This window comes from Drosophila pseudoobscura, chromosome 3, assembly GCF_009870125.1.
Source record: "Drosophila pseudoobscura strain MV-25-SWS-2005 chromosome 3, UCI_Dpse_MV25, whole genome shotgun sequence".
NCBI classification, from domain to species: domain Eukaryota; kingdom Metazoa; phylum Arthropoda; class Insecta; order Diptera; family Drosophilidae; genus Drosophila; species Drosophila pseudoobscura.
The window spans coordinates 13015607-13041065 of NC_046680.1; the positions used below are offsets into that span (position 1 = coordinate 13015607).

A 25459-nucleotide genomic window follows, 5' to 3' on the forward strand; every position below is an offset into this window, starting at 1 on the left:
CACTTATCGCTTTTGGGCACCTCACGAACCGATCTGTAATGAAGGGCCACGGCATAAAGTTTAATTTACCCAGGATTCTCGTACAAGAAGACTGTGTTGGCCAAACGAAAACCGAAACGGAGACGTACACCGAAACAAGAAGAACAACGCAAACGGAAGGAAGACAAACACATGGTTCTGGCCGGGCCCAGAGGGTTGGTAGGTCTTCTCCGTTAGCCTTCCTCCTGCAAGAATACCAGCTATATTCTTGTTTATGGCACTCGCATACGCTTTGCTTTTGTTGTCTCAACTTATGGGTGGTGATTCATAAAGTAGCCTGCCGTAGTGGCAAGACTATGCGAGGACTCTGCTCCGTAAATTGTTGTTTAATATGTTTTCCTATTTGTTGTGTAATTGTTTCTCTGGCCTGCAGCAACCGCCGGGGCACACAAGAAGAGGAGAGCCATTTTCTGGCAGCCCCAAAAAGTAGGCCATGAATATTTCATGCGGGCCAAGAGGTGAGAAAAAATACAGGGCAGGGTGGAAAATGTTCCAAAATTAATTTTTCCTGCCAGAAAGGATTTGAAAAGTTTTTGTCAGCTTTCGCAAAGACTTTTACTCATGCTCTCGGCGGAAAGTATAAATAAAGTAGCACTCTCCGATGTTGTTTTTATAAATAGAGTCCAACAAGAGATTTCCATGAGCAGAAAATCCCCATGGATCCAACTGGAACACATTGAAAGTCGTGCCACAGTGCGTGGAGACTTCATTAAATGACACGACGTAAATAAGAGCCGCAAACAAATGGCTGCCAGAGCCCCACCACATTATATGTACATATATTGTGAATATAAATATAAATCTATATATGTGTGTGCGTCTTGCGTCTGGGTTCGATTTGTGGCGTTCTTTTAGCATCATGTAAAAAGTTTTCCGTTGTTTGTGCTTACAATGTAACCTGACAGGGGAAATTAATTGATTTATGCTGCCAAAAGCGGAGACAAATAGGAGGGCGAGAGAGTATTGCAAAAAAATGTGGCAGGCAGGCAAGGCAGGCTAGCGGCTCGTAATCAGCACGTGCCACGCCCCTTTGCTGCACAATTTTTCGCAATAACTCAGTCGCAGTAGCAGAAGCAGCAGCACCTGCTGCTGCAGTGGAAATTGGAAAATTGGATGCCAAAAGCGACACCGAAGAAGGACGTGACCTGAGTTTTGTGGAACCTTATTGATTCGTTTATGTGGGATAATTTGACAAACATAAATAAATTAGGCCAGGGGCAGGTAAACAAGAGGTTGCCGTTTCCCGGAACGGAACGGATATTGGCAAGGTAACAGGAAATGGCAGAAGCAGAAACAAAGGCAAACAGCAGCGTACGGACAAGGCTGCGTTGGAAACAGAGTAACATTTCCCCCAGCGGAAGCGAAAATCTCAGGTGTTTGCTCTGGCCTTTGTTGCTGCCAATGCCTTTTCCCGCTGGCAGACGCTGCAGCGGCGCCCTGCCCTGCCCTGCCCTGTCCTGCCCTCTCCAAACAGCTCCTTGGCTAATTAATCTTATTCTGGCACGGCAAGGCCATAAGCAGCAGAACAAGAAGGATATTCACAACATGAAAAGCACTTTGCAGGGCCACTTGTAAGGATGTGCGATACATATCCCCGTACTTGAAGTAAGCACATTCTAAACGCTGACACTGATGCTTGACACGAATGACGTGATGAATGTCCTCAGAAGTTGTTCTCTCTGTCGTATCTCTCTCTCTGCTGCCCCGCCCACCTGTTTTTTGACGAATGTCTTCTGCTGGATCCAGCACGCAAAACAATTTCAAGTGTCGTCAGTGCCATTCAAGTGCTCCATCATATGGGGCATGTTCATTTGTTGCTATCACATCTCACCTGACCCCCTCCTCCTCCTTCCATGCCGCGTGGACTGCTTGCAGTTTATCAGCGACAGCTGCATAGAAATAGCACCGCACGAAAATCGCATAAATCTTATGGGGATCCCCTCTAGGACTAAAAGCAAGCCCCAGTAGGGGGTGTGTTACGACGGTGAGATACTTATTAGTAGTACTGATACTGATACGAACATTTGGAGTGGATTAGAAAATGGTTTATTGGCTTAGAGGGATTTTGTGACAACTTGGCTAGCTATGGCTCTTAAAATGAACAAGGCTTAAGCCTCTAACAGAATGAAAAACCCAGCCATATAGATGGGATATGCATAACCACTCTATATGGAATTTGCAAAGGAGAGGAATGAATTTCATTGATTTACCCCCATCACAGGGCATGTTACGTATACGTAATACGTACGCATATGCTTGTACATTTTTGATAGAAATTCTAATTCTTTTGCCATTTTCCTAGTGCTGTTTGTGTAAGCTGATTACTTTCCAAGCATAGAGTTTGGGTTCTTTCCTGTTATTTTCCTCAACCAAGGATTAGCGCAGCTCAAGCAAACAGCAAATGTATCTGTGTGTGCGAGTATCTGGCCCAATGTCCAGTGCGTATGTGCCGTTACTTTGACAACGCCAGGATTCTACTCGTGTGGAGAGATCCGGGAAAAAATCAACTATTTTCCGAGAAATCAGAGCTGGCATAAAGTGAAATATGGTATTATTTTCAATTTCATTTCAATGAAAATCCGAATAATTCCTTTTATGGTATTTTGTGTTTCACTCGACTGAATCAAAGTAAATTTGTTTAATAATTTTGCTAGAGCCGAATGAATGTACAATTACCGAATAGCATTCAAAGGGGCCTTGGATATTCTCAGAGCGTGCGACTCGAAGCTGGAGGGAGGCAATGCACTCCGGGTTCAACGACTCCTCCGAATGGGTGCCTCATGCAGGCATCTCAATTGGTCCTCTGAGGATGCGCCAAACGTCACTCATAACTCGTCACTCATCTACATGGTAATTGGCAACAGTTGAGGGGGAAACAAATTAGAATTGGTAATACAATTGTAATCCTTCTCTCGGCTCCACAACACCGACATCGACATCGCCATCGCCATCGCCATCCAATCTCAGCGTCGAGTTGGAAATGTAATTTGTGCTCAAATTACATTTGATTACGAAATTAGCACAGTTGTCCATCTGTGTGTGACGTGCCTCTTCGGTATGTGGCAGCATATTAATGGGCCTGCCACAATGACCGCAGAGGAGTCTAGATGATTGCTGTCTGAAATGGAGTCCGAGTCTGGGGCTGCGGCTGCGGCTGTATGGAGGAAGTGTGTTAGTGCCAAAGTCGATTTCAGCTGCTGCTGCAGGTTGAAAATTTGAAAATTTTAAAATTCATGTATACCTCGAGACGTGGCTGTGTTTGTGCTTGTGCGGGCTCTGGGGCAGAGGCCATGGGATCCATATCACGCACAGGAGCTGTTTACATTCAATTTGTGAGAGAGCTTGAGCCCGGGGATTGACCGCAGGGGGTCAACTTATTTGATGATGATGACGATGATGATGGTTTTCCAAGCTAAACTGCCTGGCCCTCTACGAAACCCATCACATTCCCACAAAGTCTCCTTCAAAAGGGATAACCGATAAGGTCAAGAAAATTAATTATTCTGTTTCTATGTGTGGCCTGAGTACATTTCGATATAATAACATAAATGCAACGCAAAGAAAATTCTGTTTGCCGAATGCAAATGAGCATTTTCACAGAGTGCCATTATTAATTGACGTGGGCAACGAAAATTGTCAATTGCATTGGGAATTATTTGCCTGAGAGATCCCAGGCCAGCCCACATTTTCCGTTTTGTTGACGTCAATGCCAATATCAGGGATTGTCAAAATATGTATAGCTTGTTTTTCATTTGAATTTGTGGGACTGCAACTGCCCGCGCCGTCCACTCCACAGAATGGCCTGCAACCTTGCCACGCGTGGTCGCACAAAGCGTATGCCTAACCATGCATATCACTTGCAATTTATGCAGAGATGGCTGGAGATGGAATGTAGTGCGGCTTCATTCTACGGAAAAACAGCATTGAAAAACTCCCTGGCCTTCCAATGAAGACTTGCATAGCAATTGATACGAGTAGCAGGTGAGCTACAGTCACTGATGCCCCGTTGATAAGAGTCATGTTTACAGGATCAAGGGGGCGGAGGGAGAATTGGTGCATCTATGAATAAACTGCCAATGGGCAGAGTACTGCAATCTTGATTGCGTTTGAATGACGACAATTTGCGGACATGCATATCTCAGCAACCTTGGGCCTCTCTGAGCCAGTAGAGATTAATGCTGCATTCATGCTGCGCTCTGGATGTTCCCTTCTGGAAGTTGGAGCTACAAGTGTTCTACGATTGAAGGCTTCTTACAGCTACAAAACCAATTAGATTAAGAGGCTTTTGATGTTGTGCAATGGCTGTCATTCTACCGGTGGAAGATGGAAAAGCATGATTGAAAGGGGTAACAACTACTTAACTTAGTTATGTGCTAAATTCAGAATGCAGTTAGTATTGAAAGATTTGAAAGCTAACAGCTACATTGTAAATACTATTTAATTTCCAACCCCAGAGGAAATTACATTAAAAATGTCTGAAATGTTGAATTTACTTCCTTGTTCGTACTGGTTACTAAGCCATTTGCGAAAAGCATCTTAAGAGTTTATCTTTTATTTCCAGCTCTAGGGATGAAGTTTCTGTTGCTCTGATGCCCTGCTACTCTGCGCTGCACCTGGCTACACTGAAAATAGTTTATGCTCTTTGCGTAATTACCCGGGCTACATTATACAGTCCCCCTCTCCTTTCCTGTTGCCGCTACATTGTGTGTGTGCGTGTTTGTGTGAAAGTTTGTTTTAAAAATTCACATTGCCAAATGGCATGAATATAAATTTGTAAAAATATTATATTATTCCCTGAGTCTAGGACTACAGAGAAGGAATGGAGTAGGAAGAGAGCGAAGTGTTAGGGGGAGCGAGAGAGGCAGCTGGGGGAGCATGGGAAATTACTTGTAATGAATAAATAAACATGCGACCGCACATGTATCTCCATCTCCCCTGGTCCTGCCCTCTTTCCCTTTTCGCTCCATTATATTTCTCTTTCTTTTCCAGCGACGCTGCTCATGTTCGTTCCCGTTATGCTGCACACGCAAATAGTTGACATTTTCCATTTGCATCAATTCCGTTGCTTGGCATATTTCACATTTTGTCTCCCTCTCTGTTTCATTTACCGTTATGGTTATTGATATTGAAGCTGCTCGATGTAGCTCTTACTGAACCTCTGCTGGCTGCTCTCTTTTTGCTGCTGTTCTGCCGCTGCTCTGCTGCTGCTCGCTCTCTCTCTCACTCTATCTGTCTGAGTGCAAGTATAAATTAAAGACATGTCGCTGGTTCTCTACCTACGAACCTCTCTCTCTCTCTCTCTGCCCTCGATTCTGCTGCAGCTTCTGACACCTGATTTTTTGCTTACTCTGCTCTCTTACCCTAGCGTAGGGTATAACGACTTTGCAAAAGGGTGTTCTGCGTCTTATTCTGTCAATATACTCGGTACTCCTATTGGAGGTTTTTTTTCGTAAAACTATTCCATACAACTCTTATTCTTCTTTAGGCTGCCATAGAATCAAGTGTATCTAATCTTCGGAAGCCGAAATTCCACCTTCTTTTTGGTTGTTGCTGCAATGGCCTCAGCCTCAGACTCTGCCTCTGGTCTCGCTCTGGCTTCTGTTGCTTTTGTTTCTGTTTCTGGTGACACATTGACAGCTTCGAGAGTTGCTTTTCATTTGTATTTGCCGTCGCACTTGTCGTGGCTTTGGCCCCGCTCTGCCTCCCGTTAATGCTTGATACGATTTCCAACTCCATGCTTCAGGGTACTCATATGTACATGTAGCACATACATTATGCTGCCACTGCAGCCACTGTCGGAATAATCGAACTTGTACTCGTTCTTTTTGTTTGCTTTGTATCCCCTAGTGCATTACTCTAATCAGCAAGGGAATTCAATGGCTTCTACCCTCCTCTCGACGACTGCCTCTTCCTCCCCCGCCCCCGGTATTTGCATAGTTGCTCTATGGGCAATCTGTGAAGTGAATACATTTCACTTTGTTAGCCTGCGATGGACCTCTTGGCTAGAAGGTGAAGCAGGAGGATAGTCGGGAGCAGCAGGAGCGTCTCTCTGATGGATCCATCAGTCCATCATCGTATTTGATTGGATTAATCAATCAATGCGCAACGTCTTCTTTCAAACAGATTCCAATTGAACTGCTCCAGGCTCACCGGGGGCAGAGGGGCTCAGAATGTGGAGGCATTGCTTTAGTGCCTCTTGATTTATGACCTCCGGCGGCGGCGGCGCCTCGGGAGAGCACATGCTGTGCTCATTAAGCCTATCTGCCGTTTTCAATTTAATAATTTTCTGAATAATTAATATTCAATTATGCAACTGTTTTCGTGTGCAATGGGGGAGGCGGGTCATCAGAATAATAACAAACACAAAAACACGCAACGATATCCATTATCCCGCTCCTACGCCCTGATGCTGATGGATTATTTATGCTCTCGTAATTACACAAAGAGGAGAGAGGAGAAAGTGAGAGGGTGTATTGAAGACGGGAAGCTGCGGAAAAAGTGTACTGCAGGAATAGATGAAACACACGCAACAGCCGGAATGCGAAGCCAGCTGTTGGGAATCCATCTCTCTTTATCTAACCAAACTCCTCTGTCTGTTCATCTCCTTCCACTACTCCCTTTCCCACCCCCACTCGCACCCCCTTTTTTCCGCCGCAGCAAAAAAAGCCCGCAGCACTTCGGACCATCAGCGTGTAGGGCAATTCCCATATGTCGCACTGAAGATTGTCAAAATATTGGACACATAGAGAGCACACCCACACCCACACCCATCACACACATACTTATACATGGCTTTTAGCCGCATACACATGCATACGAGGATACCAAAGCAGGTCAATACTTTTGTGTCTTTTTGTCGCTGCTGCCGCTAGCCGCCAGCCGCCAGCACCCATGCCCCGCCCCCGCCTGCCCCACACACCATCCGCTGTGTGCAAAGTGAAACGTAAAATTGTTTTTTTGTTTGTTTGGTTTCCCTTGTTTATTCAGTCGTTCTCGTGGCAGGCCTCTCTTCGCATTGCCGTTTGCCTTTCGGCCGAGCAGGAAAAAAGGAATACCGATAGAGGGGCGTACACACAGATGCAGAAAGAGAGAGAAAGAGAGGGAGAAGGGAGAGGGGAGCGGGGGTCAGTAAATGTAAAATTCTCTAAATTCAAAATTAAAGCCATAGCAAAGATATTTTTACCAGTTCTGGGAAGGTCTTCCGTGCCCTTCGAAGTTACCCATTAAAAAATAGTCTCCTAAAATTACAGAATATAGTATTTTGATACAAGTTTATATATCGACAAATGAAGAATGCTTTCCTTGCTCTCAGATATGCTCTGTTTTAAAATTCTACATCGATTTTCCACTGTAATTTATTTATAATTTAATTTCTACTAATTTAGTCCCCAGCAGCTGGTATTCCCATATCGTTTTATGCGGTTGGTTTCGCCCTACCAATTTCATAGGGAACCGACCAACCAATTCACAAATCAGAATCAGAAAATAAAATGCGAAATAAATTCGGGGCCTCTGTCTGCCTCTATTTCATATCCCACCCAACCAACCAACCAACCGCTCCCTCAACTGCGGCGCCAAGGACAAAGTCAACAAGCAGGCAGCGTCGGGTTCGCGTTTGGCCCTGTGGCAACGAAGTGGGCGTGGCATTTCTGCCCCAACAGCAACAGCAACGGCAACGGCAGCAGCAACAACCAGCGATAGAATGAACCATGACCCAGCCAGACGATAACTTTGGCCGAGAGCCCTTCTAGCCAGGCCCGTAGCCAGAACCGTAGCCAGCTGAGCCGAAACCTTTTGCCTGTTTACATTAAAAGCTTTTTAATTTGTATTCTAATTTCAATATTTGCTTGTGCACAATGTGAACAATGAAATAAAATCCAGCTCCCAGCCTCGCTGGAAAAAAGGGATAAGCGCGGGATGTGCGATGCGGGGCGTAATGCCATGTGAGTGTCTGTGTGTGTGTGTTTGTTGGTGTGTGCAAAATGGCGGACGGAATATGCAAATGACATTAGGCCATGTAGCATAACTTTTGGCACGTTTAGGCCGCCTGAATGGTGAGCCACGAAGGTCGGAGGAGGAGGAGGAGTGTGTGTCTGAGGAGGTTCTTGAATCGTTTTTTAAGTGTTCATGTCGCATCTGAAGTTTGTAGAGTGCATTAAGGGTTGGAATCACAGCCAAATCTCATTAAATTTCGCTTTTAAACTAAGTTCAGATCAGAACGAACTTTGAGGGACCTCTCTCTCGAAGTCGATGGATGTGTATCATTATGCTCACTCCTTCAAATGGCTTGGCAAACCTGTTGACCCACAAGCCTGCTGGGTAACAAGTGCACCTGCTAATTTCAGCAAATAACGGACTGGCTGTGGCACGTGGCGTATACGCAATTTAGCTGGAGGAAACAGAATAGATGGTGCCCGCTTGCCCCGACGAGGATGCGCGCCACCCAACAATCTGGTGTCACAGCATGACAGGGGTGATGCACATCCCCTGGGTCCTGCTGAGTTTAGAGTGCATATTCTATTTTCGACCGACAACGAGTGCGGTAGCTGTGGCGCTGGCGCTTAAGGAGATTGAACGATGAAGTGCCAATCGGAGGCTGTCAGGCCAAAGCGATGACAGATTTCTGCTGATGCTGCTGCTAGGGGAATTCTATTTTCAGCGGCAACTCATTGTAGGTGGCCTGTCATCAGCAGTGCGATGGCTATACGAGTATAACATTGTTTCGATTGCGGAAATGTCCAGCTCGATTGGCAATGACAATTCTCGCAGAGCTGACCGCAAAATCGAGGATATGGCTGATGGACAAAGGTTCCCCAAAGGTTTGACTTTGCACAGTATCTACCATCCACCATTCCTTCTATTCCATCAAAATCGTCAGCCTGATGTCAGTGGCTCTCCGGCTTCTCCGTTTTCAAGTTTTCCGCCGGATGGATGTCAGCGATGCTTGACGAGCGGTCTGTCAGGGACAGTTCGGAGCTCCTGCTCAGTGAGCAGGATGTGTGAGCTACATCCTGTGTCATGTGTCCGTGTCTGTGTCCGCCTTTGAAGACCAGTCGAGGGAGCGATTTATGCATATTAAAAATTATTTTATTGCCTTTTTTGCCCCCCCTTTTCCCTTTTCGCTCGTCTCACTGTACGAGGTAGAGCACAAAAAGTTTTCGCAGCAGCTCCGATTACAACGGACAAAAGGATGGGGGGGGGGGGGCAGGGGGAGCTGGATCTGGAGTAAAAACTTTCCTTTTGAAGATGGCATGTACTACAATCCTCTCGTGCTTGTATTTGTACAACTCTTATTGAGTTAAGCAGTAGTTCCGAAGAGGGCGGAGGAGACGGGGGCAAAAAGAAAGATGAGCGCAACTTTACCGACTGACTTTTCTGACTCAAATTCTTGTTGTTTGACTTAAATTGCTTGTCTTGGCCATGTTGAGACTTCCAGGCTTAAATATTGCATGCTCAAATAGACAATGGTCGTAAATAAGAGCTAAAAAGTTGCCTCCTGCTCTCTCTCACTCTCTCTCTCTCTCTCTTGGCTAATTAAAAAACAACTTGACTGACGCATTGTCCTGTCCTGTCCTGTCCATGTCCTGTATGGGTCTTTTGCCTGTCTGTTGAGTCTTGGCCTGGTCAAGTCCGCGTAAAACATTAAAAACTACTTTGCTGGGGACAGAGAGAGAGAGAGAGTGTACGCTCTTTTCTTTTCTCAGAAACAAAGGATTAATTGCTTCTCATACACACTTACACACACACACACACACACACACACACACACAGTCTAGAAGCTATTAAGAGCAGCTGCAAGAGCTGCAAACTGGGCCCTCTCCTTGGAGCAGCAGCGGAATTTTGGCCCAAAAAGGGAAAAAATGAGGCACCGCGAAAGCCGAGGGGAAAATGGGGGAAAAGTGGCGCCAAAGCTGAAGAGAAAAATGTTTGATGCAAATAACTCACGAAGGCGGAAGCCAGCCAAGGCGAAAACTGACAATGAAATGCAAAGAAAGCGAAAACAAAAAGAGATATGGAGAAAGAGAGATGGAGAGATGGCGAGATAGTGGAACGTAAGGGAAGAGCTGTGGTGGTTGTGGCGGTGGTGGATTGTGGATCCCAAGAAGTGGGCCATGGGCAACAGTTTTTGATTTGCATAAACAAAAGGTTCAAGTGCGGAAAAGTGGCTGTCCAAGTGGGTTGAAGCGGTGCTGATTGAAGATGATGTTGCTTGTGCCTGTGCCTGTGCCTCATTCCGCGTGCCTCAAGCAACGCCAAGGTCGTGAAAGTCAACCCAATCCACCTGCTGGCCAGCAGCAACCACAACGGAACAAAAATGAATCCCTTGAACCATGTGGTACGTGGTCTGTGTGTGTGGCATAAGAAGGAAAAGTTCAGCCCAGCTCAGCCTGGCCCCCGGATGTTGCACACTCAATTTCCTGCGCACATCTCGCGCTTTTTTGTTTCCACAACAAATGCAACAAAAGGCACAGGAACGAACAAAAAAAAAAGGCTTAACCGCAAGATGATTGTTTGCTGCAACTGCTGCTGCCTCAATCCGGTGTGGCACGGTAGCGAGGCAGGGCACGTTCATTGCAATGCATACCGCGAAAGTTTTACTTATTTGCATCTCCAGCAATTGTTGCATTCTCCATACATGTTTTATTTGTATACAGTTTGAGGGAGGAACGAAGGAAGATGAAGATCCATGTCTCTTATATCCTATATTCAGGGATCCAAGATGAAATCTGGGCTGTTGTCCGTTCTGCGCTTCGTCCTTTGACTTGCCTTTCTTTCTTTAATATTGCCTTCGATGGCATTCCTTCTGCCTTATTCTGTTCTCGCAGCTTCCAGCGAAAGTACAGGAAAGTGCCACATCGTCAAACACTTGGTTCTGCCTGGCGCTTGCTCAAACTCATTTTCGCTGCAGATTTGTATAAATTTGCACTCGACTCAAGTTCGACTTTCCATTTGCTTGCGGAACGAAAATTGGTTGTCCTTAGACGTGTTCTACTTTGTCCTCAGATAAGAGCCAGCTGACGTCATGATTATCGCCAGACACACACACACACACTCACACAGATGCAGTTTTCTGTTGGTGCATGAACAGACACACACATACACACTTAAACAATAGCGGGTGTAAATAATAAGGGCTTTGGATAACGTTGTCTTTCGGTTGCGTTTCGGTCAAGGAAATGGACTGCCTGCCTCGCTCTACCCCCCACACCCATCCCCCCCTCCACCCGCGCCATCTCGCATCCGCCACCCACTGGAGGACATTGTGCCAGTTTTATTTTTTATGCATATACAATACATACACAAATATACACATACTCGTACAGATAGATAGTTTTTTTTTGTTTGCCGAGGGCCGCCATTTTAATCGCATTGCTGCACAAAAAAGCAGTTGGCAGTTCTCTCCTCTCCCTCTCCCCTTCCTTTCCCCTTTACCCATGCTCCCATGGTATATATTGATGTCTGTCGAAAAAAAGGCGAACAACTTTTGCACTTGAAACTGTTGATGGCGGGGTGTGCGACAGGCGCTTTTGACAGTTATCTTTCTTTCTTCCTCCCCCTTTTTTTGGCTACTGAATTGTGTGTTGCGTGAGTGTGTGTTGGGGTAAAAGCTTTCAAGCACATACTCATTGGGCGAGCAGGAGGGCAGAGGTCTGATAATGGGCGCAGAGGCTCCTCTCGCGTGCGCGCTTATGTTAATTATGCCTCCACTTGGCCCCGGGGGCAAAACTACTCGAAAAGAAAAACGCTGAGTGTTCCAGCGCTCCAGTAAGGGTTTTCCCTGTTCCACAGCCTGCCTCCATCCACACACCCACACTACCTTCAGAGGCTAAGCGACGACATCAAACAAGGTTGATGCTGCTGACATTGCGCATACGACGCGTTGGCCTGCAGTTGACATTCGCCCAAAGTCCTTGCCTGCTGCTGTTGTCGCCGTATCTAAAGCCTCAACTAAACCTCAAGCTGATGAAACTGGTGCTGTTGTTGCCCTCCGTAATCAGTTTTGTTTAATCAACTTTCGCCTGGGAGATTAGCGGCCATTAGTATGGATTAATGCATCGCTTCTATTGTTGGATGCCATTGTTGCTGTTGTCATCATCATAATCGCTGGCATCAAGGTCGGGCTCATGCTCTCGTTCTTTTTACTTTTTTTTGGTTCCATTGTCAACGCATATTTTCATTCCCCCTCTGTAGATTTTTTTTTGTCCTTTTTTGGCCTAGATAAAGCGTATAAAAGATCAAAGGCCTTGAATAAAACATCAAATAACGCGCCTGTCAGCCAGCCATCGAGGCATGATAATGAGAAAAACAGTTTGGTGGCAAGTGTGTGGGTTATGGGGTGTCCTGTCCGTCAGCATCAGCATGTGCCGCAGTCAGGCATTTGACAAGCATTTAAGCCAAGTCACGAGGGCAAGAGCCCAGTCTAAATGAAGCTAATCAATGTGTCTGTTCCGAGAAAAGTGTATTGAAATCAATTAGAGCGAAGGAGCAGACAGAACAGGTGGATACCCATATCCTCGTGCACTCAAGAGAGACAGACCATAACTTGTTTATTTTCCAACTTGAAGAAACCCTAATTACACACACACACACACACAGCATCTGGCCAATTATTACACACAAAACATTGATTATTAATGAGCCCAGAGGCCAGGCGGCAGCAGTGAATGCACCAGCAGTGGGAGGCCGGGATACTGGGAGACCGGGAGCCTGCTTGTCCACAAGTCGATTAGGCCAATTAGTGAGTGTATGGACAAGTGCGGACATTCCGATTAATTAATGCACGTCGCACGTCAAATGCACGAAACGATAGCTGACCAATCCATGGTCACTAATTGCCCCAAAACCGTTGCATTCCTTTTGACGCCCCTAATGGCCACTGATGAATAGCTTTTTTGGCTAGCCCCTAAGCTGCAACCAAACATACACACACACACACAGAGAGAGAGAGAGAGAGAGTAGCGATTGACATAGTTATTAAAAACGACACATAGAATTGGCATTCAGGCATGCGGGCGAGGACATGGACATCGACATACTTAGGCGCAGAGTTTGACGGTGGACAGGGGGCGGAACAGTGGACGGGTGTAAAAGAGGTCTGGCTGACAGGCGTGCAAAAGTGGCTGCCAGCTGGGGGTGCCCCACTGCTATGTCGAACATGCCACTGGCACTCAAAGCGGAAAAAGGAAACACTCGCTGAGTTTCCTTGAACAACATGAGCTGGGGCCAGGGGACGGGTAGGAGCATAACGGAAAGCGTTAAGGAATTCAATTAGGCAGATGAGTGGTTGTGTGTGTGTCTGTTTGAGCTGATAAAAGTGCTGGCCAAGTCAAAGGCAAAAGTCAGAGACATCTGACACTTCACATGCCACATGCCCCAGATGAGGGCGCATTATTGGCTCGAAGATGTGACTTGGCTGCCCCTGCCCCTGCTTCTGCCCCTGCACCCGCCTAAGCCGATGTTGCTGTTACTGTTGCTGATCCACCCTGCCACTGATGCTGGCCAGAGAGCCCTGTGATGGGCTTACGGTCTAACTTTTCAGTCAATCCCCTTGAGTGGGCCAAAGTTCTTCCACTAGGAAATTCCACTCTGGAAATTTGTCAAATATTATTCATAATGTGGAATAGATTTGGTGCGGCTTACAGAAGGGGCAGAGGCAGAGGCAGGCGCACGTACTTTGCCAGAGTGCAGTTTACATTCATTCATCATCCATTTATAATTCAGCGAGATCTCTCCCTCCGTCACGAGCACGTTTGCTCAGCCAATTGTTGTGGTTGGTTTCTATGCGGCAAAAAGAGGGGAGTGGGGCGTGGCAGGATGTCGTCATCGGTCTCGTTCTCGTCCTCGTCCTGGTTCTGATTCAAGCTCAAACTCAACTCAGCTGAACCGTTTTAATTGCTGCATAAATATTAGCTTAAAATTAGCTCATTGTTCGCCCGGAAAGCATCGGGTTCAAGCAGAGTCTTTTCCTTTGTGCGGCTCTTTCTCTCTCTCTCTCCCTCTCTCTCTCTGTTGTGTGGCAGGCAGTCAATTACCACATATTTGTGCATACTTATCCGCTAGAGGATATGTATATCCAACCCCCTGAGATTTGTCTCGCTGCTGGGGAAAAGCTTTAAGCAAATAAGCAATCAATTCTGCTGGATTTCGTCTGGGAACTTTTCGCTCATTCAATTGCAACTTTTCCTTCGTTCCTTCGTTCCTCCATTTATCCGTTTCGCTCTATCCCTCCCAATGTGTGTGCATTTGTGAAGTTTTACTTCTGTTGCTGCCACAGTTGAATACCTCTGGTGTATGCTCGATTTTTTCGTTATTTATTTATGGCCACACTTGCCGCACAATCCCCTGTCCCGTCCATCGGGTGGCAATCGACCATCAATGCATCTACGAGTACAGGTGCATGTACATATATGTAAGATTCTAGTGATTGGTGCTCGGACTTTTCATACTTGCTCTGGTGGAAATTAATTTCGGCTCCAGCAAAGTGTGTGCTGTGTGCACATGTTCTCTTCTGTCTGTTCATGCACAAAATTCTATAGATGAAATTGTTAACAAAAAAAGTCGTGAGTATTTCAGGGGGACACGATGGTGGAGCAGAACGGGCGGGGCGAGGCGGGGCACAAAACCTTCAAACGAAATATTAGAGATTTTCCCCTGGAGATCGTTCGGTCCCTTACACACTGTTCAGGTATTTAAATCACATCACAAATTGTCGAGATTTTGAAGAGCATGCTTTTTGGCTTTAGAAAAATATTCCTTTTCATTGGCTGGCATGCAGGAATATCAATTTAAAATTTAAATTTAACGATTTTTATAAAGAAAACTATACAGAGTTCACATGTGCTTTCATTTGGTTATATCATTATTTAATTTTAATGCAATCCTAATGCAATAGTTTCCCAATGGCTTATTTTCCTATGGATGATACTTCTACTTCTACTTCTAACCCATATTTAATGTGGTAGAATAGAGGATAAGTAAATTAGTTTGGAACAAAAGTATTTAAGACTAGCTAAGCATGCTGATTAAATCTTCGATATCTAGATTATCCGCTGCCCTTCTTTAAGAAACGCTTGGCATATCCGGCACACCCTTTACATTCATGGCCTCGCCCTTCGTCTCACCCACTAAGATTTCAGTTTAGTAATGCGGAATTTTTTTTGTCTGACAATTTACAAGATCTTTAATGCACAAGGACACGCTAAGCACATGCAAATCATTATGTTAATCGTGTATCATCAAATTTTCTGGCACCATTCATCACACTGTGCCACATGGCGCATCCACACTGCCACCAGCAGCCCCAAATGCCGCACTACCCCTCTCTGTGACCATGTTTGCCATCCTCTTGCCGCTGCTGCTGCTGCTGCTTCTTAGCGCTCTCGCGTGGATAAGTCGAAATTTATACTGGCAGACGAGAGTCTGGGTTATGCTGTAGTTTGCACTTTTTACATACACACACACACTCAGATACCCCATAGTGCTGTATGTGTGTGTGTGTCTACAGTATACACGAGCGGCATAAGTAAACAAGTTTAGTATAATCAACGGCTGGCTGCCGGGGCTTCCAGGAATACGAAAAAAAAGTGTTGCACATCCGCTTACATAACACACACACACACACACATACACATGCAGAGGAGAGGGCGAGACACAGAGGGGCACAGGACATGGACATGCCATAGTATATGTTTTTATTAGCATGCTTTATACGCCTTTGTGTGCGGCCAGGCACAGGCACACGACCAAGTTGGGGCTGCCTGCAGTTATCAGTGGAGCAAAGGGAGTGGAAGTGGCAGTGGGAATGGGTGTATGAGATGTGGATGTGGATGTGGGGAGTGGGAACACCGATACCTGTCTCTCAGTGCTCGTAAAACCACATTACCTGTGATTTCCGAGCACAGAGACAGGTGGCTGGAGGCGATGGGGATCCATGCCGATACCCGTATTGCCGGGGTATGGACGGTTCATCAGAAAGAGGGGCTGCCTGCTGCCTGCAGTCGAGCACACACAGCGATGCGATTGGAGGCTAACTGCTGCCAGGGCGCCCCTTTGGCGCCTTTGTGCCACGCTCATTGAATGTTTTCCTATTAATTTTTTATTGAAGGATGCTCTTTTTCTATACCACACATCCCACTCCTCCGTCTGCAGGTGAAGGAGGGCGGGCGGATTGGTTTGCATTCCCTGAGGCTGCCAGCTTCATTCATGTGGAACACCAAGTAGATGGCTTACTATCTGCTATCTGCTCTCTATGGCACTCTCCCTTCGCACTCCTATGGCTGTTTTGGCCATGTAAAATGGCCAACAAATTGGCAGTACTTAGAGTATATTCCACACACACACACACACGCACTGTGGAGTACCCTTATTCCATCGTTGTTTCGACTACCCAAAAAGGAAAAACATTGTCTCCCCCTTGGTCGCCCGTGGAGCGGCAACAAATGAGGGAACATCATGAGAAATATGTTGGTAGTTCCTTAAACGGTAGATGCGACGGCTCAGAGCAGCGAAAAACGGTAAACTGGCTAAGCCTGGCATGCCACTCCATTCTGAAGATGCTTTTTACGGCTTGCCGCAGGCACATAAAAAAATGTAAAAAAAAGGGTGACAGACAAAAGAGAGAGAGAGAGAGAGCAGTGCCACACGCACCTGCATCCCGTTCCCGCGGCTGAAACCAGAAACCAGAGATAAAGGAAGGGAGACGCTTGGAATGTGGCAGCAAGAGAGGGGAGTGGCAGTGGCAGTGGCAGGAGGCAGCAACAGTATCAGCAATGAAATAAACAAAGCCCCAAAACGACTTACAAACCTCAGCAGCGGTGGTGGGAAAGATGGGAGAATGGAATGCAATGAAAGGAGAAGGAGAGAAAGAGAGAGTGAGCGAAAGAGAGATTGTGGGTGGGTGGGTGAGAAGCTTAACATACCAAAAGCAGAGATGTGGCTGCCGCGGCACGCCTCGAATTGGTCGACCGCTGTCAAAATTATCGAAGAGCAGCTGCTGTGGGTGTCTGCTCTGCTCTGCCATGTGCCCCTCCCCCTCTTGGCCCCGCCCCTGGCTTTGTGGCTTTTGGGTAAATATTTTGCATAAAATATCAATTTTATATACCGATGCTGATGCCGCACTGCACACATGAGGACCTCTAACTGCAGTGCTGGCTTTAAACTGAATGAAATTGGATTTGCAAATACAACAAGTTAATAAATTGTATAATACATTTATTTTCCCCTCTCCCTCTCTCTCTTCCTTTAACTCAAGTGCCCTGCGGTGGCTGCCTTACTCTAAATAATGTTGCATAACTTTGTCTGCCGCAAAGCGCCTGCAGCGGTTGACCTGCCACGACCGCTGCTGCCACTCCACCAACGAATCATACAAATCAGTAAAGCTGTCAGGGGACACAGCAACCAGGACCATCATGAAAATGAAGGGCCAGACCGGGTCCCCGAGATTAATTGAAAGCATTTGAGGTGACATTAAGCGGGTGACCCAAAAAATAAAGAACCCCGAAAATAACCAAAAGAAAATGTGGAGGGAGCTATACGATCCCTTTGGAAAATGGCAATTTCCCTCAATTTGGTCGAGGTGGAGGAATTTCGGAAAGCGAGGGATATTTTAAAACTCGATTTACTTGTTGATTTCACGCTAAAAATTCAACCATCCTTCCAGGGGGGGGATGAGAAAATAAGCCCATCACGGAATTAGCCGCAAATAAAGGGAGTAAGGGGCGGGGAAAGAAGTGTGGGGGAATTAAAAGCCATTTGGAAACCACTTTTTCCGTCAAAGAGTACAAAACATTTGATTGAAATTTAGTATATTTTTATCATCAGAAGTGGTGAAAATATTTTGGAAAAATATGCAAATTGAAACCGGAAGCGTGCCACAAAATAAATATTAACGCTTTTTAACTCGTTCACACAGGATGCCATATCATTCCTATCCACATAAATAAACAAGCGCATATAGATTTATGATTATTTGCTAAATACCCCCTCTGGCAGATACAATTTGGTGGGTGTCGAGAAATATTTAAATGAAATGTCCCTGGATCGGGAATAAGAGTACCGAGCTATGAGTTTTCTATATGTTAATTAAAAAAACAACATCTGCCGTGCATAAGAAAATAGTTGGACGTCCTACGTCCTCGAGGCATGGTATTTATTTGATAATACGATATATTTACGGGCCGGCCCACAAATCAACAAACTATTATTGTGTGAAATTGGAAATTCCAATCAAAACAACGCCACACCCATGGCAGCTATGTGGCCCCATGATCTCTGACTCCTGCTGCCCCTACCCCTAGTCCTACTCCTACTCCTACTCCTACTCCGACTTCCTTGTCTTCTGTGTTGGGGTAACCGTATCACGTAGCCTCTTAACGGAGAGCATAAATATTTCAGCCACAATTTCATGGGCGGCAACGACGTCCACTTAGCCATCCACTCCATACCCCATCGCCCATCCCCTATCCCCGTCCTGTGTGTATATATATATAGCTCCTTGTGTAAACTGAGCTCCAAGTCATGGCTCAGATTCAGTTGCCTGCGGACATGGATGACAGCTACTTCTCGATACAGCGGCGTGCCCTGGAAATCGTCGGGTTCGACCCCAGCACACAGCGCCTGCACATGAGACGGCCCCTGTGGGCTGGGCTCCTCATCCTGTCCCTGGTCTCGCACAACTGGCCGATGATCGTCTATGGCCTGCAGGATCTCAGCGATCTTACCCGGCTCACCGACAACCTGGCCGTCTTCATGCAGGGATCCCTCTGCACCCTCAAGTTCCTGGCCTTCATCGTGAAGCGGCGCCGCATCGGCGCCTTGGTGCATCGCCTGCACGGGCTCAACCAGGAGGCTTGTGCCAGCCCCCTGCAGCGGGAGAAGATCCTCCGGGAGAACCGATTGGACATGTATGTATCGAGAGCGTTCAGGAATGCCGCTTACGCGGTGACTGTTGCCTCTATGATAGCCCCCATGCTGAACGGCCTGACTGCCTACCTAACCGAGGGCGTCTTCCGGCCGACCACGCCCATGGAGTTCAACTTCTGGCTGGACGAGCGGCAGGCCCGCTTCTATTGGCCCATCTACGCGTGGGGCGTGCTGGGCGTGGCAGCCGCCGTGTGGCTGGCCATAGTAGCCGATACGCTCTTCTCCTGGCTGGTGCACAACGTGGTGGCGCAGTTCCAGCTGCTGAAGCTGCTCCTGGCAGACAAGGAACGGCAGCAGGCGGCGGACAGTGACAGCCACCTGGCCGAGTGTATTCGACGCCACCGCCTGGCCCTGGAACTGGCCCGAGAGCTGAGCGCCATCTTCGCGGAGATCGTGTTCGTGCAGTACATGCTCAGCTACCTGCAGCTCTGCATGCTGGCGTTCCGCTTCACCCGCAGCGGCTGGAGCTCCCAGGTGCCCTTCCGCGCTGCCTTCCTGGTGACGGTGTTCATCCAGCTGAGCTCCTATTGCTACGGCGGGGAGTACCTCAAGCAGCAGAGCTCCGGCGTGGCCCTGGCCGTCTACTCCGGCTGCGACTGGTCGCAGATGCCCCCGGCCAGGCGTCGCCTCTGGCAGATGATGATCATGCGGGCCCAAAGGCCAGCCAAAGTGTTTGGCTACATGTTCGATGTGGATCTGCCGCTGCTCCTCTGGGTGGGTGTGCCCTTTGGCTGTCCCATGGATTGGTGGACTTAATAGTGCGGTTTATATTTATCTGACAGGTAACAAGGACGACGGGCTCGTTTCTGGCCCTGCTGCGGACATTCGAGCGATAAAGGGATGCGGCTGCACTCTCCATTTAGTCTCAAAAGCACTCAAAATAAGACACTAATTTGCTGCCATTTGAAAGTTTTTTGGCAAATCCTCACACCGAAACGACCGACCGTTACACCTGCCACTTGCCATATACTGAGGCTGCCACGAGCAGGGGAAATTGAAATTCATGAGCGAATTCCATACGAGCAACACACAAAACGTGCCCATGCATGTGTTCGGAGCCCCGTAGCTGAAGCCGGAATTTGTTAACTGGAAATATGCAACAGCAGCAAGAGCAGCAGCAACAATATCACTGGCAACATTCAGAAGAAGAACAAGTTGTTGAAAAATAGCTGCCTGAACTATGTGCACCATTCCCAGCCATTAGCCCCGGAGTCCTTTGGCTCAGAAAGGGATGTGATACAGGCTACGGCTCCAGCTCCAGCCCCAGCTATAGCTTCTGCTCTGAATCCTGCTCAGGTGCTGTTAGTCTCTTGGAATGCGACCCCCCAGCCTTCCACCGTTCTTCAGCCTGTGGAATGTTCAGTTTGGAACTGCCGAGATTCGGCTACAGTTGGAGTTCAAGTTGGCAGCCAGGAATTTCTTTTATTACATTTTGCAACTCGAAAATTTCCACATGCAACAAAAGTCCGAGAAGACGACAAATTGTATGCGGTCGGAGGTGGATGGCTCCTTAGCTTCTATAACAAATTGCGGCCCAGCTTTTGTTGGCATAATTAATTTTTGTCTCTGGCCTTTGATTTATTACTCGGCAGCGTGGAAGGTGGCGCGACGGGTGAGGGGTGTGAGGAGGGGCGACCTATGGCCAGCAGCTCTGGCAGTGGCCGAAAAAACAGATGACCGACAATTAATAACTGCAAAAGCCAGGCGGGTATGCCATTATACACCTGCAGCGTAAACAGAATATCGAGCATTAAGCTGCCTGCCACGACCGTGGCAGCAAACAACTTTGCCACAAATTGTGGCCGAGATAAAAGTGCGCACAAGTTGAAAATAGTATAGTGTATAGTGTGTAGCAGCAAAGCAACATCATTTTATGTGTATTAAAAATGGGAAGGAACAAAACACGGCAGCAACGGCAATGGCAGCAATGGCAGCGGCAGCCAGCTCAGATTATGTTTGCGGTTCGTTGAGCACACAATAATTCCATCAATTCCATCGTGGGTGTGGATGCGGGCGCGGGCGCGGGCGTGGGCGTGACAGAGGGCGGTCTGCGGGGTCACCACAGAAACACGAAAAAAGTGCTGCCAGTCCTACAGCTGCTGGCTGCTGCACTCGCTTCTGTGGGTGGAATGTTTGGTCAGCGATTTCGCAGCTGCCCCGCAGGGCGTATGCCTAATAATCGAACAAAAAGATCTTGTAGGGACAGCGTGCCAGACATCACTCCCGCTCACGCTCCCGCTCCGGGGCAGTTGGATAGTTGGCAAACATTTATGCAATTACTAATTGAAATTCAAAGCAGTCACGATTTTTGCACCTGAGGCCCGAGCCCTAAAAAGTAGGCAACGAAAAGTGTCCCGCTAAAGGTGGAGGAGCCAAATGTGGGTGTAGAATATTTTTCGGGTAAGCATACAGGACGGATAGGCGTATGGGCGTATAGGCGTGGTCTGGCCTCAAACTTTTCTAATTAAAATTGTGTGGCTGTTTAAGAGGTTAAAGCAGAGAGCACAAAGAGAAGATGGCTGCTGGCTGGCTGGCAGTAAACGAGTTTTAATAGAAATTACATTAATTAATTTTTAAAATATTCTTAAATAAACATTTCTATGCATTAATTAATACACTGCCATACACACACACACGCACAAACTAACAGGGAGGGGTAGGCAAACAATGAAACGTGACTGCCACTAAAACAGCGACTGAAACAGGAATAAAACTAAGCCAAAGCCCTCGTAACTCCACAAACACTTTGGCAACAACTTTGGCAGTCGGGTGTGGGTGTGGGCGTGGACCGTACTACTAATTAAAAAGCTATCATTAGGTTTAAACTCGGCCATGGCTTGTTTATGCACTTTAAGCCATTTTAATTGGAGGTTAGGTAAGCCACCGAAACAGCATTTCGAATGGAATGGCGCGCATTGGGGTCGCTCGGTCCATCGTTATGATGTGACACGGAATAAACAGATTTAGATATTAGTCATTTGGATCGAGTGTTTTGTGTGCTTTCGCCACATAATTGCTAGCGATTTGGCCAGCTTCCAAATTGACTTGTTTTTCCTCCACTCACCCGCGACCACCCACAAAATGGTTAACTCTATTGGTTAGCTATCCCTCTGGCCCTCTCTGCTCTTCTGATTTACGAGTGTGTCCGTGTCCCTGGTTCTAGCCCATTTTTATGGCACTTTGTGTGACCCACTTGAACCACAGCATGCAGTGGTCTCCAGACCAGACCAGACCAGACCATACCAGACCACGGAGTCTCCCTTACAGTCGCAGACGCGCAGTCCCTTGAGGCGACCACATCCATGGATGCCACATGCATGACAAGCACTTATGCAAATTATATGGCATACTTATGGCCGGGAAAGGCAGAGGACGTGGCATCGACTTTGGCTGTAGCTTTGGCTTCATTTGCTGCCATTTTGATCGGGTTTTTGAAAGGCAAATACCTAAGATAACAATCAGTTGGAGTACTTTACATATCCCAAAAGTCGCATCCAACGAAATTTAAGCGAACAAATTACTGAGAACACTCGTCAGATTTCCCTACTGTTCACTTGTTTCCGAAAAAGTTCGAAATAAACTTCAAACTAATTGCAGAAAATGCATATAAATGTTTGGAAAATTCAGTTGAAACTCAGAAATAAATTCAGCATACTAATGATAGAAGAATGCATTGGTTTGTTCGGATCCGAGAACTTTTAACGAGCAGCCAAACATTTCAGATGAATTTCAAGTCAATAATTTCCCCAAACCCCAGTGATGTCCCAGTGATAAATGACACTAGAAATAATTACCACATAATTTTCACAAATTCGAATTTTCGCTACCGCCGCAGGCTACCTCAAATTGCAATTACTTTATGCAGAATTAATTAATAACTCATTTGGAATGAGAGCGCGACTAATTCGAGCCATTAATTTAAATCCATTAAAAATTACCAATGTGTAAAGTGCGTTTCCCCCCTGCCTAAGCAGATTATGTGTAACAGCAAATATGTACATATATAATTTGATTTGAAGTTTATAATTGACAGACTGGGTCTTGACACGGACTCGACTCAGTTCGCTGCTTCTTTGGCGTCGTCAAGAGATGCACAGCAATGATACAACAAATACGTAAAGAGTGGCATAAAAACAAAGGGAAGTTCGTGTAGTACATATAATAGGTAAATAGATATACATACGGTATATAGGGTCCTCGCCGATGTAGAGTGCTTTATCTGAATGCTGATGATATGGAAATTACAAATGACATTGTGCGTTTTCGGGTGGGGGTGGCGAGGGGGTGAAGTCAGACATTGTCAAATTGTTTAGAAGCGAAACGCAGGACAATAAAGAAAGCAGAATGAAAGCAATGAATATTTTGAAAAATGACTTTCCTTCAATACGGTTCTCCTCTGGTGCTCTTCGGAGGAAAATGGTAATGGGAAACTCGGCGACTGAAGCTGAGACTAAGACTGGGACTGGGAAATGGGAATGATTGGGCTATTTTTTTGTATTTTCTTGTATTTTCTTGTTGCAATGTCGCATGAGTCTGGGTTTTCCCATGTGTCTGTGCAGGAGTGTGTGTGGTCTTAAAATGTTTAATATGGATTCAATTATTTTGTTGTGTTGTGTTGTGTTAAGTTGTGCTCTTCATTGGTTTTCGTTTTGGGTACATTACAATTTTCGGCTCCATGGCGGGCTTAGGGGTTGCCTTCGTTGACTTCATTTCACCCTCCTTTTTAGGGGGGCTGCTGGGGCGATCTCTTCCTCTTTTTGCTCCTCTGTTTTTTGGTAATTTAATTTGCGATTGGGTTTAGTTCGGTTTACAGTTATCTGATAACGACTGATTCGATTTGCGGTAGGAAATTGTTGCGCTGCTCTGGTCTCTGGTTTCTGTTCTCTGTTTTAATTATTCCTGCCCCATTGGATTTCCGCTCTAATTTTCATTTTAATTTCTTTTGTTGGATTATTTTTGTTGTATTTTATTATTCATCTCCACTTCTGTTCTGTTTTGTTTTTGTGCTGGCGGGAGGCGAAACCGTTTTGTTCTCGTTTATTTTTCATTTGAGTTGCGAAAATGTTTGTGGAGGCCTCTATTTTTTCGGTGCTTCTTGGTGTTTTTCAATTGGATTGATTTTCGGTTTGTTGGTTTTTTATTTACTAATAAAATGCATGTAAGTCAGTCCGTCGTTTCACAATTTTTTTTGTTTGTTTTTGTGGTATTCTATAATTTATTTATTTCATAGTTTTTGCGGGGATTCTGCTGTAATTTGGATATTGAATAATGAACAAAGCACTTTTATTCACACGCACCGAACATTGAAAACCAATTAAGTAACGAAAGTGGCACTGGGCAAGTGGCAAGCGGAAAGCGGAACTTTGCACCCATCTGTGGCAGCAACTGGCAGACGAATGCTGCCTCTCTTGCTGTTAGTGGTACTGCTGCTGCAGTTGCTGCCACTGCAAGTACAGGACGCACAACAAGTGCATGTGGAAGACAGACCAGACCAGACCAGACCAGACCGCACCCTCTACCTAACTGCCACGCCTTTGTTGCGACAATTTTGCTGTCCATTAGACTTGCCACACGGACAACGGGACACCCGCACACACCCGCACACACCCGCATACACCCACTCAAACACACACACACACACTAAACTTTTAGCTACTGTTGGATTCTGTTGAAATTCGTTCAATCCCGTTTTCCCGATTTCCCGATATAGTTCCAAGTCCAAGGCGTGCACGGCGCTTGGCGCTCAGAGGAAAAGACAACTTGATCACAGCATGGAAAATGTTCAACTGACCGAGGCACGGACGCGTCCGCCGGAGAAGCGAAGCTCCGGCTGGGGCTGAAGCCAACCGGAGGCCGCTGCTTTATCAGCTCGTGGCGCTCGTTCTGTTGCTGTTGCTGTTGCTGTTGCTTTTGTTGCCCCCGAAGTCCTTGGCACTCGTTCGGCTTTCGCCAAGCATCGGCGGGGGCTTGGGCTTGGTCTCGTGCTCGTTTCACTCGTTCGCGCAAGTCACGAGACAGAGCCAGCAGCAGCAGCAGCAGCAGCAGCAGCAGCAGTGGCAGTGGCAGAAGCAGAGCGACAGCAGCAGCATCATCCGCAAGGGAAGCAACATGTTGGACGCATCCTTGGCTGCTGTTGGCTCCCAAGGCTTTGAGTGGAACTCAGTTGGCGTGGTGTGTCGTCACGTGTTGCACGCTGGCATTGAGACCGAGTGAAAGCTCTCCGCAATTTCGGTTTGTTTTGCTTGCCTACGCCCTACGCGATGCCCCTACGCGGTCCCCCAGCTTATGGCCGATGATGATGATGAAGGCTCTGTCGCAGCGGCCTCGTTCGAGAACGCTGGATATCCTTCGCAACGGAAATTATGCATGAGCGGGATATGTATTACTCTACCATCGAACAATGGGAATACTCGTACACCTGGCTTTTCCTTGCTTTTCTTTTGAGCTTAGCTGTAGCTTTTCATCAGCATTTGGTAATTGAAGGCTGTGTTTGTTTTTC

The 25459-nt window shown here is 46.6% G+C and overlaps 2 protein-coding genes and 1 long non-coding RNA gene across 5 annotated transcripts in view; 2 read left to right on the plus strand and 1 right to left on the minus strand.

The window, feature by feature from the left end:
- Positions 1-25459, minus strand: part of LOC4804516 (uncharacterized) — a 68702-nt gene that overhangs the window by 17196 nt on the left and 26047 nt on the right. Inside the window, exon 1 of one of the 2 annotated variants that reach the window (XR_004468672.1) lies at positions 23623-24840. The exons of the other annotated variant lie outside the window; for it this stretch is intronic. The gene's annotated coding sequence lies outside the window, so the exon portion shown is untranslated. Of the gene's footprint in view, positions 1-23622; positions 24841-25459 lie in introns of those variants that run through there. 2 annotated transcript variants of the gene reach the window in all.
- LOC117183569 (uncharacterized) lies at positions 196-846 on the plus strand. 2 transcript variants are annotated; one of them, XR_004468675.1, is made up of 3 exons: positions 196-353; positions 413-497; positions 555-846. It is a non-coding gene; the product is annotated as an uncharacterized lncRNA (long non-coding RNA). The 2 variants fall into 2 exon arrangements; XR_004468674.1 differs by having other exon boundaries at positions 196-497.
- On the plus strand, positions 18557-20488 carry Or45a (Odorant receptor 45a). The gene is made up of 2 exons (XM_001361029.5): positions 18557-19674; positions 19743-20488. Exons 1-2 carry the CDS (start codon positions 18583-18585, stop codon positions 19794-19796), a joined length of 1146 nt encoding a protein of 381 aa, XP_001361066.5. The 5' UTR covers positions 18557-18582; the 3' UTR covers positions 19797-20488.